The sequence below is a fragment of the Brachyhypopomus gauderio genome, chromosome 5 (genome assembly GCF_052324685.1).
Source record: "Brachyhypopomus gauderio isolate BG-103 chromosome 5, BGAUD_0.2, whole genome shotgun sequence".
Taxonomy (NCBI): Eukaryota; Metazoa; Chordata; class Actinopteri; order Gymnotiformes; family Hypopomidae; genus Brachyhypopomus; species Brachyhypopomus gauderio.
In genome coordinates, this window is record NC_135215.1 from 27,074,612 (window position 1) to 27,093,648 (window position 19,037).

The 19,037-nt window shown below is 41.6% G+C and overlaps 1 protein-coding gene across 1 annotated transcript in view; it reads left to right on the top strand.

Moving 5' to 3' along the window:
- The window catches only part of mybpc1 (myosin binding protein C1), a 33,155-nt gene that overhangs the window by 12,391 nt on the left and 1,727 nt on the right, over positions 1 to 19,037 (top strand). Inside the window, exons 7-33 of the mRNA XM_077006795.1 lie at positions 10 to 42; positions 746 to 787; positions 1,565 to 1,675; positions 1,897 to 2,045; positions 2,126 to 2,243; positions 2,353 to 2,404; positions 2,905 to 2,961; positions 5,010 to 5,173; positions 5,291 to 5,423; positions 6,523 to 6,531; positions 7,005 to 7,129; positions 7,389 to 7,494; positions 7,795 to 7,961; positions 8,223 to 8,388; positions 8,622 to 8,728; positions 8,907 to 9,043; positions 9,257 to 9,416; positions 9,578 to 9,682; positions 10,185 to 10,373; positions 11,942 to 12,076; positions 12,375 to 12,542; positions 12,869 to 12,957; positions 13,100 to 13,295; positions 13,521 to 13,660; positions 13,833 to 13,992; positions 14,428 to 14,564; positions 15,370 to 15,556. Of these exons, the coding sequence (XP_076862910.1) occupies positions 10 to 42; positions 746 to 787; positions 1,565 to 1,675; positions 1,897 to 2,045; positions 2,126 to 2,243; positions 2,353 to 2,404; positions 2,905 to 2,961; positions 5,010 to 5,173; positions 5,291 to 5,423; positions 6,523 to 6,531; positions 7,005 to 7,129; positions 7,389 to 7,494; positions 7,795 to 7,961; positions 8,223 to 8,388; positions 8,622 to 8,728; positions 8,907 to 9,043; positions 9,257 to 9,416; positions 9,578 to 9,682; positions 10,185 to 10,373; positions 11,942 to 12,076; positions 12,375 to 12,542; positions 12,869 to 12,957; positions 13,100 to 13,295; positions 13,521 to 13,660; positions 13,833 to 13,992; positions 14,428 to 14,564; positions 15,370 to 15,556 (3,342 nt within the window). The remainder of the gene's footprint in view (positions 1 to 9; positions 43 to 745; positions 788 to 1,564; positions 1,676 to 1,896; positions 2,046 to 2,125; positions 2,244 to 2,352; positions 2,405 to 2,904; positions 2,962 to 5,009; positions 5,174 to 5,290; positions 5,424 to 6,522; positions 6,532 to 7,004; positions 7,130 to 7,388; positions 7,495 to 7,794; positions 7,962 to 8,222; positions 8,389 to 8,621; positions 8,729 to 8,906; positions 9,044 to 9,256; positions 9,417 to 9,577; positions 9,683 to 10,184; positions 10,374 to 11,941; positions 12,077 to 12,374; positions 12,543 to 12,868; positions 12,958 to 13,099; positions 13,296 to 13,520; positions 13,661 to 13,832; positions 13,993 to 14,427; positions 14,565 to 15,369; positions 15,557 to 19,037) is intronic.

Consider the following 19,037-nt stretch of genomic DNA (forward strand, 5'->3'; position numbering starts at 1 on the left):
CCTTTCCAGAAGATGGCAAGAAACTTTCTGTTGACCTATCTAGTAAGACAGTCTTGATGGACCTTCTGATCACACTCTTAACTAAATTAATGCCTGGGTCTGGAAACCTACACAAATGATTATGACTGTGTGATTTTACATGTAAATAAAAAGTAGATGCCATCGGCGTGTAATGTAGATTAATACCAAAAGACCTAAATTCACCCACCACCCGCTAATTATAACACGAACACTGTACCTAACACAAGAGCTATTTCATAATATATCTAAATCTTATAGGTACACATCACAGACTATAGCAGCTGTTATCACAGTTTGTTAGCCGCCCTCCGTCTCCCTCATCACTGGTCAGTATCTGACAGCAGATCCAGTGTCAGTGCAGGATTGGACAGATCCACCACCCAAAACCAGGGAGCCAAAACCTGACCACTGATGAAGAACTAAGGATAGACTAACTACACACCTGCAATCTAGTGTTGTTTAAGTGGTGTTTCTAATAAAGTGCTTCTGGGTCGCGTCATTGTCCCACTAGTCTTGCCTGCTCTAGCATGTACGTTCAGGAGCACGTCACTGCACGTCTGCCAAGACCCTTTAGCAGATCCAACCTGTAAGGCCTTCTGCTTGTCTCCAAAGCTCCCTAATACACAGAGTGAGAGGACGGATGAGGACCGCATGTCTTGCATGCGAGTGTGTCCTGTGAGCTTGGCCAATTATGCTGTAAAAATGTCTTTCTGTCTCCATTTAGATGATAGCGTCCCTGAGTCAACCACGGGGAGAAAAGACTCAGGTAATCCCTTAGCCATGACGGGAGATGTGAATTGTTCTTATGAGACCGTTTGCTGTAGTGAGTTTGGGGGCAATGGTCAGAGGTTAAAGCTACATTGATAGGGTCATTTTTCTAGAACAGCTAGTTGAGTGGAATTTGACTAATTTCATTTGGCCTAAAAAAAAGGTTTTGGAGAGCTTCCCCAAGCCTGATCAGAGGAGACCAGAGGTTTCTAAAACCATAGTGCCAATAGTGCCCAACCTCCCCTTTGTTTGTAGGACGCCGTGGCATTTTTGCACACCCTCTGCTTTGCACAAGCTATGTGGAAATGATCTGGATTTACTTGTGTTGTAATTCCAGCATTAAATGTCAAATGCAGCTAAAGAAGCTGGGTTACTATGGCTAAGCTAGTACAATCTTTGCTAAGGATTACCTCAGCGTTACCTCAAGTCTATAAGAAGGTTAACACTTTGTCCTGTGGTCTTTTGCCTCTCTGCAGGGTTCACAGTGCACCATTGCTGACTATGTTAACCATGTCCATCTTCTCTCCGTTTACAGGTTCTTGATTGTTGCTTGGACCTTTGCGCTTTCCATGTTGCTCAATGCTGTGTTCTCAGCTGGCAGCTGTGCGTGTGTGTGCGCGTGTGTATGTGTGTGTGTGTGTGTATGGGAATATATTTGTCTATGCAAGATTGTTTGATGACCTGATGAGTGTTATATATGTATGTGAGTGTGTGTGTGTGTGTTTCCTTTAACCAGCTGTTTACTGGCTAGCATGTTATTCTGCTCTGTGTGTAGTGTGGTCCCTGGGGGACGGTCCAGGTCCTGAAGACATTGACAAGCAGATAGAGAATCCTCCCCTGTCCACTTTACTTATTGAGAGCCCCCAAAGCGGTTCCATTTCTGTAGGTTGGTAAACACATTTTCAGTATTAACCTCACTGCTGCTTGCCATTGTTAAGCAGCCCTTTATTACAGACTACAGACCATATAGTCACATTAGCTTTAAAAATGACTGACAAAGTTCCAAGCTGCCCTAAAAGATCATTCCCAGCTCACCCACAGATACACAAAAGCCTTTTGGAGATTTTATTATAAAGCAGTAGCTGAACCATTACGTGTGTTTCAAAGGCGGAGATATCACCTTCATCGCCAAGGTAGAGGCCAAGGATCTCCTCCGTAAACCCACTATCAAGTGGTTCAAGGGGAAATGGATGGACCTAGCCAGCAAGACAGGGAAGCATCTTCAGCTGAAGGAGAGCTTTGACCGCATCTCGAAGGTGATTACCCAGTGTCCCATCAGTCAGCGTGTCTGCTGTCAAAGACCTCTGGACAGCCCAATTATTTTTTATCTTTGCAGGTTCACACATTCGAGATGCACATAATCAAGGCTAAAGAGAACTATGCTGGAAATTACAGATGTGAGGTCACCTACAAGGATAAATTTGACAGCTGCTCTTTTGACCTGGAGGTCAAAGGTGTGTGTTCTCCTTCACTTTGCTTTGTGTTGCACAGGTTTGTCAGGGGCACATTTTCAAACAAGCATATATTACTGATATATTTACATATATTTACATATATTTACAGATGCTCCAGATGCTTCTCAGAGTATTGACATTCGGTCAGCCTTCAAAAGAAGGTATCGAGAGACCCTTCACCTTACTTTTTAAAGTACCTTCTAATAAAATTAATAAATAAGATAAATCCTGGTGCTTAATCCTATGGCTTGCAATGAATAATATTACTATTTATATAAGTTATAAGTTATTTAGATGCAATTATTTTTGTATCTTTTGCATAATGCATTCATCTGCATACCAGCCATGTCTAAATCAATACTGCTGTGATTGCCATGGCAAAACGTCAAGGTCAACACTTTGAAAACGGTGTGTCAGCAAACCATCCAGACTCATACAATTGTCCATATTGTGGCAGTTGCCTGAGAATGCTGTCATGGTTCTTCTGGGACGCCCTTACCAAAGGCCTGTGCACAAACCAGTTGGCCCAAAGCCATCAACGTTTCTGGCGATGGAGCGAAAGGCTTTACGCGAGCGCCTCAATCGCAGGCCTTTGTTTTTGGTTCTTGCATTTGTGGCCACCCATCTAATGAATTCTCCATTAATGTCTCCTTGTGAACAGCACTGAAGGTCAGGAGGATGCAGGAGAGCTCGACTTTAGTGGGCTTCTAAAGCATAGGTGAGAAACCACAGTGTCGTATTGTCACTTTCTTGCCTTTTTTCAAAGCCATGACTTACAGCTTTGTTCAGCAGTACAGATGCAGTAATCTTTTTTCTGATGAGCAATGTTTATTTTTACATACATTTTTTGATGCACTACAATGATAAATGAAATGAATACTTTAATAAATATAATGTGCAAATTGAGTGATGTATAGCAAACATTTTATTTGATCCAAGGCATATAATAAGGGAAACAAGATCTTTCCCACCAAGATTTAATTTCTTGCAGGTTATGCTTTTATCCTTCTGTTTAATTAATACCACAAAGGTAACTCCATTAGTTAAATTCCACATTTATTTTGGCTTGTCTCTTCTTCTTCCCCTACACATTCAGAAACACCAGGTTAGTGCAGAAAATAGGTCATTAAATTAGAACTTACAGCCGGTAAGTATCGTAATCCTGGAGCTCACCCAGCATGGATTGTAGCTGTCAGAACTGGACAAACGAGAGTGTTGTCCTCTGGTAGTCTGGTAGTAGTCTTCATGAGCAAGAGTGTTGTCCTACAGTAGACTGGTAACACTTTATTTAAAGGCAGCATTCATGGATGTTCCAGAATTACTCAGAAATCATGGAAACTGCCCTTTGTGATTCAGATACGGAGCTTTAAAATTCAAACCAGGACATGCACAGTTCGTCAGACACAACAGGATTTGGACTACCAAGACTTAAAGAATAAATACATACGAGTAAGCAGATTGGTGCTTATAGGATCACAGTAGCAAGAAAAATACTATACACAATCAAAATAAAAGTCCTGTAAAGGAGAAATTAATAGGCCTATTGAAGCCTTGCTTCACCTTGGCAAGCTTAGTAACTGATTGGAGAGCTTACCAAGGAGAATGCTGGCCAGGTTATGTTACTGATACAAAGGGCACACTTTTCCAGTCATTTATGAGTAGCTGGTAGACCACCTGCAAATGAAGCTGCGAAATAGTGTTATCGCTACATTTTAATGTATTACTAGTGTTTAAATTCAGATGCAGCTTCATAAAACAACTGCAAACGTGATATTAATGCCTGCCTCAATATATGCAGATCTGAAAACGCTTTAGAGGAAATGAGAATAATCATTTCAAATGGTTTGACTCAGATCATCCAGACATTCAGGAAAATGTCTGTGAAAGAAAGGTCTGATTGACTGGTTATGACTAACCTCTCACATCCTAACAAAACACTATTAATAACCACGTTTTAACACCTCTAAGCATATTTTACTAAACCATCACCTCAAATTCCAAGAAATCACTTGCTTATGAGAATAAGGACACCTGCAAAGAGATGGGCCTTCATAAACTATATAACACCACAACTACTGATCTTCTCATGCAGCTGTTCAGAAACTGTAGATCCTCATCCTTCCCCATCATCCTGAAATGGCTTCATATCCCCATGGTAATATTTTTCACTACAGAAATGATCCAAATTTCCTTCCAGTGTTTACTCAACATGAGTATTCAGATAATGCTTAACCCTACCAAACTCCCAGTGACCTCATCATTCGGAACTGACTTGCTAAATGAGAAAAAGTCATGTAGAGCCTCATAACAAACCCTGCTCCTTGTCATCTCCACCCCCTCTCCCACCCCCACCCTTCCAGTTCCATACATGATAGAGCTTCCCTCACCAGTAGCTGAAACCAGTGTCACCAGTGTCACTTGTGTCCTTCCCTTAAAACCCCCATTCTCATAACATTTTATCAGCACCGTCTGCAGAACCGAGGGAAAGTAGAGAGACAGGAGGAGCCCATCTCTTTGTGTGACATGTGCAAAGGAATTACAGGTGAAAAAGGTAGTGAAACTAGTATCAGAACCAGAGCCAGCAGACATGCTGACCCTAGCATATGTTCAGCCGTAAGTAAAAGGGGGCTAAAGTCCTGTGTTTAATCCCGGGCTTTGCCATTAGCCTCTACGCTAGCTAGCTAGCCGCCTGGTTCCTCAGCACATGTTGCTCAGGCCCACCACTACGCGCTGTCCTGACACTCTCTTCCTGCTCTGTGGTGCCAGAGAGGTCAAGCAAGAGGAGGCGCCAGAGGTAGACGTGTGGGAGATCCTGAAAAACGCCCGGCCGGACGAGTATGAGAAGATTGCCTTCATGTACGGCATCACTGACCTCCGCGGTCTGCTGAGGAGGCTGAAGAAGACCAAAAAAGAGGAGAAGAAGAGTGAAGGTGCTGTGTGCATGTGTCTCGCCCACCTCACAGCGTTCGGCAGCATTTATGAAGCTCCTTGCTGGACTTTCCTAAAGTAAAACTGTTCATTTTTTTATTATTGAATGTTTCCTGTAGCTTTTGCCAAGAAATTAGAACCTGCGTATCAGGTGGACAAAGGTGGGAAGATACGATTAGTAGTGGAACTCGCTGACCCGACGGTTGAACTTAAATGGTACAAGAATGGGCAGGAAATCCGTCCCACTCCTAAGTAGGTCACTTCCTTCAGCCAACTTCTTTTCCTGTGTTTTACTGCATTCCCTTCATTTTTCACAAATAAAAGGCATTTTTGGGGTATTCTTTCTCTGGATCCTGTGATGGACCCAGGACCCAGACATAATTGTTCATGTCAGTAGGTCACTGTAGCAAAGGCAAGTACTAGCAGTATATGAGAAATCTGTCCAACTATTGTATTTTAAGAAGTTGCATTTGTGATCAATTAAGATATTCAAGATCAATCAAGATCAATTAAAACTCCAGTCCACTTTGACACAGAGTCTCTCCATCAACGTTGTCCTTAAGTAGATGCCACAATATTCATTACCTTCTTATGAATCATTCATTTACAGCCTTGTGTCTGGGTCCTGAGCTACATTTGAAATGAAAATGTGGTGGATCGTGAGATCAACAGTCCTTCATTATTAACTTCATTATTAAGTCCTTCATTGTGCTGGAAAAGGCATCACCTCCTTCACAGGACTTTAATGGAGTCTGGCTTTGTACCAACTACTATTATTGTTTCTGCATTTCTGAAAAGATTTGATTGGTGTTTAGCCTGTATTTTATGTAAATTGTAGCTTCTAGTAAGTTGTAAAATTGTATCTCTCTGTGTCCCTGATCATTTGTAAACTGTTTTAAAATACAGAATCAAATTCTTCCGTTATATTCTTTGAACAGCTATAATAGAGAAGCCCTGTGATGGGCCCCAAACCAGCTTTCAGAAGCAGGTTGCTCAAAGCCATTCTACACTAAAGCCATCTGGGGGGTTACTGCAGTTTTCTGTTCCCTTTATTTCAGATGTCACTTGTCCCAGGATTCCTTGTTTTTCAAGGAGACTCTCTCTCTCTCTCTCTCTCTCTCTCTCTCTCTCTCTTTCTCTCTCTTTCTCTCTCAGCCTTGTTCTTGCTCATCCTGACATTTGTACCTTTATAACAATGGCCTGAGCTGAACCAGGTGTGATGTCTTCTGTCTTCCTGTCCTGTCCTGTCCCGTTGTACCTGTTGTGCTGTGCTGTTTTCTCCCGTGCACCATAACTTCCACCTCAACCATCCTGCTCTTCGGTTCCATTCTGGCTCCTCTTACGGCTTAAGTAATAGGAAGTAAGTCTGCAAGTCTATCAGTCTCTGTTTGAGAAGTCTGACCTCCTGTCTGCATGACAGGGTTGGTCCTGGAATGTGGTGTCCTTGTGGGATCAATGCATGCTGGAATCTGTAGATATTGGTATATATTGGTAGATCTGTGCTGATAGTTAGCCATTTAATTCTAGACAGGTCTAGTTTTTTAAGCACTTCTAAGCAATGTCAGCACTGACACACAATGTATAACAAATAGTTGTGATTTATAAGCTATAATAAACCCTGCTGTTTATTTGTGTGCTGCACAAAATAAAATACACATTTGGGTACATTTGAACAGTACACATTTGGGTACTGTTCTAAATCATAACCCCCTTATTATAGCTTCCAGACTAAAGAGAAAGTTGTAACAGTCTATGTAACATTCTCCCCCTGAATACAAGATGTCAAATGATTTACCAGGTACATATAAATGAAATGATGAATTCATTGTACAGATTTATCTTTGAGCACAAGGGCACCCAGAGGATCATGACCATTAACAACTGTCAGCTGAATGATGACGCTGCCTACTCCGTAGTAGCGGGAGATGAGAAATCTGCCACTGAACTGTTTGTGAAAGGTAATATTTAAAGCTTTAATTACCAATAAACTACACATTCGCATTATTTACACATTCTTTTTGTGGTTTGCAGTGATTGAACATATCTGAATATAAAACTGGATAACTGATAAATAGAGATTTTAAAAAACATTATTTAGTCCTTTAATTTCATCATTTAGGGGAAAATTTCAAATTAGACAGATAGTGTTTTTATTATATTTCTGTACTTAAGTCCTCCTACATCAGCAGTAAGATGGTGTTTATGGCTCTCCTACAGTGCTGCCTGTGAATATTGTCAAAGAGCTGGAGCCAGTGAAGACGACTGTCAATGAAAGGATTGAGCTGGAGTGTGAGGTGTCAGAGGAGGGGGCACAGGTTAAATGGTACGCCTTTGTTTGTGCGGGTATGTGTGTGTTTTGTGTGTATGTGTGAGTGGTGTGTGCATGGTGTGTGTATGTATGTGTGCTGTGAGCATGTGTATGTGGTGTGAGTATGCGAGCAAGGCGTATGTGTGTGTGGTGTGGGTGTGTGCGCATGATGTGGGTATGTGTGTGTGTGTGTGTGTGTGGTCTATGATATGTATTAAAGAGTAAGAGAGAAACAGCAAGGAAAATTATATCTCTCTATTTTTGTTGGATCTTGAGATGTCTGTTTTATGTATTATAATATGTCTCTGGTAACAGGATGAAGAATGGGGTGGAGGTTCCCACTGGGGTGCGTTCAAGATATCGTGTGAAATCTGAGGGCACCAAACACTGGCTGATTATAGATGATGCCACGAAAGAGGATACAGGCACCTATTCCATCATGGCTACTGGAGGCACCTCTGAGGCCCGTGTCCAAGTGGACTGTGAGTACCGTTTGCCTGGTTGTTAATAGAAGACCAAGTTCAGAAAGGAACAATTATTCCTTGAAGATTAATAACCAGTCCATATTTGATAATGTTACAGTTTCAGCAATCATGTTATGCTACAAAGAATTCTATTTAGCTTCCGTTTTTCTTTTATTGCTTTTTCTTACTCTCTCTCTCTCACTCCCTCTCTCTCTCTTTCCCTCTCTTTCTCACTCCCTCTCCCATTTCTTCTGTGTCCCACACTCTTGGCTGGTTCAGTGAAACCTCTGAAGATTCTTCAAGATCTTCAGGACATGAAGGTACTGTTGGGCAAACCCCTGAAGCTGCATTGTGAGATCTTGCCTATAAACGTCCCCGGCCGCTGGTACAGGAACGGACAGCTCATCCAGCCCAACGATCGCATCAGCATTCTACACAGAGCCAAGTAACGTCACGGCAACCCCGCTGTTACCATGCACTACCATACATTCTCACATTTTACAATGTTCCACAAGTAAATACAAACAAATGTTTGTTTACATCTCTTTTACATCTTTTTTACATCTGCACACATGTTGTTGTTGCTGTGTAATCATAAATGGTAACGCTCGCCACGCTCACCACATGTGTCGACCAGACAAATTACTGCACTCTCTTTTTAATCCTTGTCTTCGACAGGACCCACAAGATGGAACTCGAGAGTTCCATTCTCCATGATGGCGGAGACTACACTTTCGTGCCTGAGGGATACTCACAGAGCCTCTGTGCCAAAGTCCAAATCATAGGTACCAACCCTTTTGTCCTCAAGGAAACACATTGTTGTGAACTTGAATGTAGTTTCATATGAAGCGCTGGAACAGACTTAGCCATATTGGGCAACCTCACAAATTTAGCAGAACTGCACTGGTCTCGCTAGCCCACACTGGCACAAACACCGCTACTTCTTGCAAACTTGTTTTTCAGATCCCCCAAAAGTGCACTTGGAGGCCCTGAACGCGCCAGACAATACAGTCACCATTGTGGCGGGAAACAAGCTGCGTGTGGAGGTCCCCATCAGTGGAGAACCTGCACCCAAGGTGTTGTGGATGAAGGGGGAGAGGGTGAGTATGCTGGCCTGGGCAGAAGGGTCTCTGAAGACACACCAGACACCATCTCTGACAGCTGTGAACTCCAGGAAAGACCGAAACAGTTCACTTACATAGGTTCATATATTGTGGCCCCAAATATCTATAAATGTAAGGGTGTAACAGTGTAGCATTTGTAAATAAAAGCTGAGGAGGTTTCCTGCTTTAACTGTGTTTGTGTTGCAACAGGTCGTTCACGACACAGGGAATCGAGTTCATGCTGAAACATTTTCAGACCACACCTGCCTCACCATTGACATTGCAGAGAGAGAAGATAGTGGAAACTACAAGATCGTCCTGCAGAACGAGGCAGGAGAGGACACAGCAAACATAAAGATCAAGGTCGTGGGTAAGCCTGTCACATGCAAACACTATTCCACAGTGCCGAGATGACCTAAGAGACAGGGACAAGCCACGCATATTTGTTATCGGCCTTGAAAGTGAAGATTCTGTTACAGGTAGAAAGAATGTTGTAGCCTGATTTGTGAACGTTTGCCCCTTGCTGTCTAGATATCCCTGATGCTCCTGGGCCTCCCCTGGTTCCTGAGGTTGGTGGTGACTGGTGTTCAATGACCTGGGATCCTCCCCATTATGACGGTAGTTCTCCAATCCTAGGTAAGGACAAGTAAAAGTTCTCATGTGTTTTATGTACAGTGAGGAAAGTAAGTATTTGAACACCCTGCGACTTTGCAAGTTCTCCTACTGAGTAATTATAGAGTCTTACTGAGTGTGTGGGGTGGACTTTATGCAGCTAACCACCTCATACAGGGACCTCAAATTTAGAGTAATAAGTGGAGTGGAGGTCTTTGATCATACATTGTGATTTCTGGATTATGTCTCTCACAGTGGACATGCACCTAAGATGAAAATTTCAGTCCCCCCCCCCCCCCCCCCCATGATTTCTAACTTGCAAAGTCACAGCGTGTTCAAATACTTATTTTCTTCACTGTCTATATATATTTCCACTGTATGACCAGCTGCACTTTAGTGCCTCATTTCCAAATAATAGTGTTAAGCATTAAGACAGAAGAACTGGTGTCTGGTCACCATGTGATAAGCAGCTTTTTCAATGCCAAGTCCTCTACCACCTTTTGGAAGCTTATGCTCTGGTTCTCAGGGTACTTCATTGAGCGGAAGAAGAAGCAGAGCTCCAGGTGGATGAGACTGAACTTTGAGCTCTGCAAAGAAACTGCATTTGAGCCTAAAAAGATGATTGAGGGAGTGCCTTATGAGGTGCGGGTCTTTGCCGTTAATGCCATTGGCGTTTCCAAACCCAGTGAACCCTCCAAACCCTTCATTCCCCTGGGTGAGTACCTCTATCACACCTCTGCCTTGCAATTTTTTGTTATCTGTCCACTCTCCATGCATCAGACTACTCAACACATACTCAATGATTCCCTGCGAATCTCTGCCCATGGGGATCTGCCAGTCCCCCCCGCCCCCCCACCGACCTCATGGTGTTCCCGGAGTACTCTGATGGAGGCGGACTCTCCTCTTCCCCCTTGTAGTACTCCCTGCCCTCCGAGTACTCTGACGGAGGGGAGCTGGCTCCGTAGTTCATTGTGTTCTTTGAGAACTGGGGGGGGGGACTTCCCTCCTCCCCGACTCCTCACATAATATATATATATATATATTACAATAGTGCTGATACATGTGCTGCACCCAGTCTGCACCTAGAAAATATTCATGTAAACACAATTATATCTACCCACTAAATCGGCCAACTCATAAAATACTGACTGTGCACTTCCCCATACTTACTTTTGTGCTTTGTGTCTTCCTTCTGTCCTGGGGCATCTGTCAGTCATGGGTTGTTTATGGCTTATATTTAGAATTTCACTTCTAAAAATAAAAATTAAAGAACTCTTAACAGAACATAAATAGGAAAAAAACCTATAGATTCTCTGACACCTGTTATTTTTCTAAGCTTTGAGAAACACATTAATAATAAAAACATTGCTGATAAATGTATGCATTTTCCTTTCATTTTTTCTTTATTGACACATGAACTATAGAAAACAGCCATTTGTTGCACGCCTAGTTATGTCATAATTGCTCCACCTCACTATGTACAGTAATAGCACACCGTCCCAGCAGGTCACGTGGAGGGAGACAGGGAGACTGTTACCCTTGGATGTCTCCGTTTGCAGCTGTTGCTTTTGCAGACTCCAGCATCCAAAGTATTCTGACTCTGACCTCCATAGTGCAGGCCTGAGATTTAGAGAACATTAAACATGACTTTATAATAGCTGCCAAATCTGGACCAGAGGTGGAAGAGATCAGCTCCTCTCATGGGAGCAGTCCTACGTTTAGCATGAGGAGCAGCGGAAGAACAGAGAAAGCCCACAAAAATAAGATCAAACCGTCTGCTGACAAATGTTGTTTACATTAGCCAACATCAAGCCATCGACAGCGTTAGCCATCCTCAAGCCCTTCATAAATGATCAGTTTATGTTAGCAATCTTCAAGGTCTCGATCAAAGATCAGTTTGTGTTAGCAATCTTCAAGGTCTCGATCAATGATCAGTTTGTGTTAGCCATTCTATAACCCTTCATTGATTAACAGTTTCGAACCACAGAACCACTGCTGGCTGGGTATTTTTGGGTGGCAGTGTCAAAACCACAGTAACAGTGCTGTGACTGACACACTTGCACAGATTCAACACCCACGACCATCACATGATTTGCTCATCTATATGATGTCAATTTTTGTTAGAAATTTCTTGCCTTTTCATGTCTATGGACACTACATAAAGAAAACCATTGTTATAGTTTGTGTATTGTGTAGAGCAATGAAAACCAGGTTTGTGTAGAAACTAAAGAGTTGCATTTGTACTGCTATACTAATGTGGCCTCACTATTTCTCTCTGTCAAGCTGTCACCAGTGAGCCCACGATGCTTGTGGTGGATGATGTAACCGACACAACCGTGACAATAAAGTGGCGGCCACCAGAAACCATTGGCGCCGCTGGGTTAGATGGCTACCGAGTGGAGTACTGCATAGAAGGATGTGAGACAGCTCTATGGATCCGTGTACTTCTTACCCCATAGAACCTGAGAACTGAACTCAGTTTAATAGCCTATAAATAAATGTATATCTGCCTCATTAAATCTCCCACAGAACTGTTACCATCAAACCTGAGCACTTAGGATTAGTGATTCCCATCTCAGCAATATAATGGGAAATGTTGATTTAATTATGTTTAAAGTATTAATGCAACAAAATGTTTTAACAGTTTGGAAATTTTCTAAGCCTACAGTATGTAATCATTAATTTTGTGAAAGCTGAGCATATTTATCTCCTACAGCGGATGAGTGGATAGTTGCCAACAATGAGCTAACAGAGAAAACCAGGTACACCATCACTGGGCTCACTATGGAGAACAAGATACTGGTGCGTGTGAAGGCCATTAACGCAGCTGGAGAAAGCCTACCCCGCGCCACCCAGCACTCTATCCTGGTCAAAGAGGTCATTGGTGAGCCACACTGACTCCTGGATCAGTGATTGGAGCAAAATAATCACATCACCTGCCAAATGAAATATGAAATTCTATTATTTGAAAATAGTTCATCTGAAAAATGAGGTTGATAGAATGATGGCTATGGAGTAAAATAATATTATCATGGCTAGAGTCATTTTAAAATATACAGAAGCACTTGTTGTTAGAGTGGGTTGGAATTTTTGCAATTTTTTTAAGTCCCGGCAAGACACTTTGGTGGACGCCGTTAAATGAGAACTTTGAGGTACAGTCTCACAGATGCAGAGTAATGCAGTTGATGGTGAACTGATGGTTCCTTACAGAGGCTCCTAAGATTCGCATCCCACGTCACTTGAAGCAGACATACGTGCGTAAGGTCGGAGAGGTGGTCAACCTGGTCGTGCCATTTGTGGTAAGACAAAAGTCACTGATCACTTAAATCAGTTTTAGTTTGAGTAAATTGATCACAGTTTCTAATATTTTTCGTTACGGTTTTAACATCGCAAACACACAGCACACGTATGCACACACACTGATGCGTGTCTGGTGCACAGGGCAAGCCCAGGCCGAAGGTCAACTGGCTGAAAGACGGCGAGCCCATTGAAACCTTGCAGGTGAATGTCCGCAACTCTGATTGCGATAGCATCATCTTCATACGCAAGGCCGAGCGCAAGCACTCTGGGAAATACAAACTGACAGTGCAGGTGGAGAACCATGTCGACACTGCAGTCCTGGACATCCAGATAGTGGGTGAGCTACGCAGAATTTTTAAAATGTCCATTTATGACTGGATGAATCTCAGTTTATTCACATATAACAGCTACACACACACAAAAATGATTGCAGTATTTTATATTTAGGAATATGTATTTATATCCAGTTAATGAAAACATCATTAAGTACTGTGTATTGTGAATTTTGTGGATATAATTTTGTAAGCTCCCCAATTATCTCCCCCTGCCATTCTGTCCCCAGACCTGCCTGGTCCTCCCCAGTGTGTGAGAATTGACGAGGTATGGGGAGTGAACGTAGCTCTGGACTGGACACCACCCAAGGACAGCGGCAATGCCCCCATAACAGGGTACACCATCCAGAAGGCAGATAAAAAGACCATGGTAGAAATTCTTCCTACCACACTCACCCCAGAAATGTATTATATTGCATTATATATATATATGTTTTACAGTATGTAACCACATGCACTTTATTTGTGTGTGTGTGTGTGTGTGTGTGTGTGTGTGTGTGTGTGTGTGTGTGTGTGTGTATGCGTGTCATGGCATGGAACAGGAATGGTACACCTGTGTGGAACACTACCACCGTACCTGCATCACCATCAGTGATCTGGTGGTGGGGAATGAATATTTCTTCAGGGTTTTCTCTGAGAATATGGTGGGCCTTAGTGAGAGTGCTACCACCACTAAGGACACCGCAGTTATCATGAAGGAAGGTACATTCTGACTCTGTGGCAGCACGTTGGTGTTGTTGTTTCATTGCTCTATATGTTAAATGTTGGTTTAAACTCTGTCTTGGTTGAATTACGTTTGAGTACAGATTTGTAGAAGCTCTAAAACTCCAAAAGAAAACAAATGTTTAACAGGGAATGCATTTTTCCATCAAGAAATTCTGATTTCCTTCAGGCTTTCTTTCCTTTCTGTCACCTTTCTAGCTGAATATAGTTAACAGATCTCTCACAGTGTAATGACAGCCATTGTTGCTTCAAGGGTGACTGTAAATGAACCCAGCGTTGTCTCTTCCTTATCACATAAGGGAAACACCCCCCCACCCCATAATATAGCGTTCGATCCGTATCATACACAGTCCTGCTCTCCCTTTCCCCTGTCTTCCTCCTCCTCTTCCTCATCCTCCTTCTCCTCTCGCTTAGGCCTGGACCTGAAGATTCCAGAGTACAATGACTATGACTTCACAGAGCCACCCAAGTTCACCCAGCCACTCATCAACATCACTGCTATCGCCGGCTACAACACATCGCTCAACTGCAGTGTCCGCGCCAACCCTCGGGTAGGTGGAGCACAGGCCCCGCCCATTCCTCATGGCTGGTCCTTGTATATAAGCACTCGCTATGGAACAGACACACCTGGGGTAGGAACTGCCAAACAATCTGTTTGAAGTGCATAATGGTTGTACTCTTCTACAGACAGGGCTAGAGCAGCTAAGGAGGGTTAATATAAACCTCTAAAACTGCAGGTCATGAGAATGAGGATCAAATACAGCAGACATACCTCAGCACCTGTTTGATTTGATTTAATTGGTTTAGTGACATTTTGTTTAGCTTTGCTTGTGATCAAGAACACAGAACCTGTGTGGATATGCCAAGTTAATGGAAATTGGTTTACAGTTGGTTGTTAACTGATTTTCTCTTGTTTCACACCAATGTTAAAATACACTTACAATTTGTTAGAATTTATAATACATTATTATAAATACATAAATACACTATCTGGTGTTACAGTATACCTATAGTGTAAATACCTATAGTGTTAAAACACGTCATGTTTTTATAGTTAAAGCCATTTTATATAATGGTACTCAGTACAGTGTATATAATAGCACTCAGTACCGTGTATGTAACGGCACTAATCACATTGAGTGTATTAAGACTAAATAGTGTATATAATAGCACTCAGTACCGTGTATGTAACGGCACTAATCACATTGAGTGTATTAAGACTAAATAGTGTATATAATGGCACTTGGAACAGTGATGCTAACCATTCTGCCCTGAGTGAGTAATCACAGGCCACTCTTTAATGTGCTCTGAGACATCTGTGGTTTGATCATCTTCTGTAATGTCACTGTCATTCAGCCCAAAGTGATCTGGATGAAGAACAAGATCATTATCTTGGATGACCCACGGTACCGCATGTTCAGCAACCAGGGTGTGTGCACACTGGAGATCCGTAAGCCCAGCCCATTCGACGGAGGCGTGTACACTTGTAAGGCCATCAACGACCTGGGTGAGGCACATGTGGAGTGCAAGCTGGAGGTGAAAGGTCAGTCTGGGATATAAGCTGTAAAACTGGGCTGCAGTATGTTTGAGATGACATGCGCCCTGTAGCATGAAAGTTTTGTTTCAAGTGCGGCATTAAGGGCAAATGTATTTAAACATATTCACACAAATGTATACACACATATTCACACAAATGTATTTAAACACATATTCACACAAATGCATACACACATATTCACACAAATGTTTTAAACACATATTCACACAAATGCATACACACATATTCACACAAATGCATACACACATATTCACACAAATGTATGCACACATATTCACACAAATGTATTTAAACTAGGGGTGGGCATAGATTCATTTTTTAATCTAGATTAATCTCACTGAAATCTTGAAATTAATCTAGATTAATCTATATTAAAATGGCTCATATACGTGCTACCCAAGTAATGACTAAAAGTCAGTTTTTGAGATAGGGTTTCTTAATACAGAGGGTGCATTAGACCAGGGGCTCATCTCCTGTTTCCAAAATGCATCAATGACTGCTTGAGAAAGTTGTTCTACTTTGATACTTGAAGAAAAAAAACATGCTCAATAAAATGTAGGCTACTCGTGTTCAATGGTTTATTCAGTTAAACATGAATTTGTAAGCCTACATACTGTACATTAAAAGGGGTTGATAACATGTTTATTCAGCTAAACATGATATTTGAAATGTAAGCCAACATTTAGTATCTAACCTCACGGACGTAATTTGGGGGGGACTTTTTCAAAAGCCGGTTTTGGTCCTCTGCAGTTTTAATGGTTAAAAAGAAATATTTAAATAGCGACGAATCTAGCGCTAGGAACATGCAGAAAACGACCGCTCCGAGCTCCGGTAACACTTTACGTTCCTAAAAATGAATTTTCCATGAAGCAAACCTGGCGACTTCGTGGCTGCATCCATGTAAACACACGTCCGATTTGTAATTCACATGTTTAAAAACTCGTTCTCGCCCATACTGTGCAATTTGGTTAGGAATACAGCCGAGCTAAACTATCAAGTTGAAAGTCATCATAGTTTGCTTACCCATTTTGACCCAGTTCCCAACCCAACTTTAAGAATAGATTAACGGCGATAATTTTTATATCGCCCGATAAGAGTATCAAATTAACGAACGCCGTTAACGGCCCACCACTAATTTAAACACATATTCACACAAATGCATACACACATTTTCACACAAATGTATACACAAATATTCACACAAATGTATACACACATATTCACAAAAATGTATATAAACACATATTCACACAAATGTATACACAAATATTCACACAAATGTATACACACATTCACACAAATGTATACACACATATTCACACACTATCACAACCACATGTCTGGGCAAGTTTCAGTTATGTAACTTTAGATCCAAAAATGTTGCAGCTCAATAGTTCCAACTCACAGGAGCCAAAGCAAATGTTCTCTGACCATCACCAGGGGCGCAGATGGCACTGGGGACGGGGGGGACATGTCCCCCACAGATTTATATTGATCCCATCCGAAATCTAGCATCTAGATTTCTTGTCCCCCCCAGATAAATATTGAGGTCATCAACAGGCGGACCGCGGTCCAGATCCGAACCCGAATGCAGTCCTGTCCGGACCCAATCTCATTCCTGATTAACTGCATACGCCAGGTCGGAGCTATCTGCCAAATTTGGCGTGCGGAAAAATATAGTTGATTACCCCTGATCAGAGGTGGAAAGAGTACTGAAAAATTGTAATTGAGTAAAAGTATCATTACTTTGCCTAAAATCTACTCAGAGTAAAAGTAAAATTACCCATCTCAAAATTTACTCGAGTAAAATTACAAAATTACTTCATTTAAAATGTAATTTGAGTAAAAGTTACTTAGTTACTTTCAGTTATTTAATGCATGGATGAATCATGAACCAAATTCAGCACAAGTTGTTTTAATCGATTTCAAAGTGTATTTAAGTGCACATCCACACTTGCAAAAAGATCAGCTGGGCTCAGGAACATACTTCCTCACAGCACAAAGACAGTCACAAACTGTACCATAAAGTGTAAACAATTTTCAGTCCTATTGTCCAACGGATAACACTATGATAAGAATAAAGAAATGTAAATTACAAATTAATCAAAAAACAAAATGCACACAAAATTAAGTTCCCACAAGATGCCACAAATCAAACTAAAATGCAACAGGATTCCACTACTCACAATAAAATGCCCACAGGATCCCACATCAAAAATTTAAAAATGCTCATAGGATCCCACAATTTAAAAGTAAGTGCTCACAGGATTCAACTATTCAAAATACAGTGCCTACCGGATCCCACTATTCACAATAAAATGCCCACAGGTTGCCACAACTCAAAATAATATATAAAATGACCACAGGATCCCACATCTCAAAATAAAACAAAATGCGCACAGGATTCCACTATTCAAAATACAGTGCCCACACGATTCCACAGAACCTGATAAATAGAAGATTTAAAGATAGAACAATCTAAAAAAAGTGCACCAGATTATGACCTGATTATGAGACAATGGAAAGGGCGCGCGCAAGGCAAGGCCATGCATTTGGCCTTCAGTTCTGGGACTCAGAAGTTTACATTTCTGCCCGCATTTAATTTTTCACCATCAATATTTTTTTACTCAGTAATGTGAGGGCGTTCAAATGTAGTGAAGTAAACCTACTTGGGTCAAAATGTACTCAAGTAAAAATTACATATTTCAAAAACTACTCAGAAAATTACAAATTACTCATAAAAAGTACTCAATTACAGTAATGTGAGTAAATGTAATTAGTTACTTTCCACCCTTGCCCCTGATCTACAAGCATAAACGCATATATTGTACAGCTTGGTCCCCCTCACTTCAGAATTTCCATCTGCGCCCATGACCATCACCATGGTCTTTAGTCACTTTCTAGATTATCTTTTGCTGAGTCTAGTTACTTCTGATTGGCAGTATCATTAACACAACACCTATTACCCATGGTACATAACGCCAGTACATATTGTTTCTTCTTTAAAAATTGACCAAGTCCCCAATCTGCATTCACAAAATGACATAATCATGTTTCAGCACCCACCTTAACTGTACTACAATCCCTTTGTGAAATATGAAGAAAAAAATTTTCTATTATTATTGTCCAACCCACATGAAGTGTTTTTTTTTTTTTTTTTTGCTCTGCCATACATTCTCACCGTACTTTGTTTCCTCTCAGCAGATGGAGATATCCCCGGCAGTCTGTGTTTTAATCCTCCATGTTAAATCTGTAATGACTAAGTCAGCAATGTGGCCTGACACACATATAACTCCCTCATGTAAACACTGAGCTTAACCCCTGATTCTCTTTTTTCCCCCAGTCACCACTCAGGAATAGTGAATGTGTTGTTCTCATCTAAGGTAAGCTTTCATATGGTTTCAGCATATGAAGCTTATTTATGTCATTCATTCTGCACCACTCCAATGTCCTGCCCCGTTTTGTC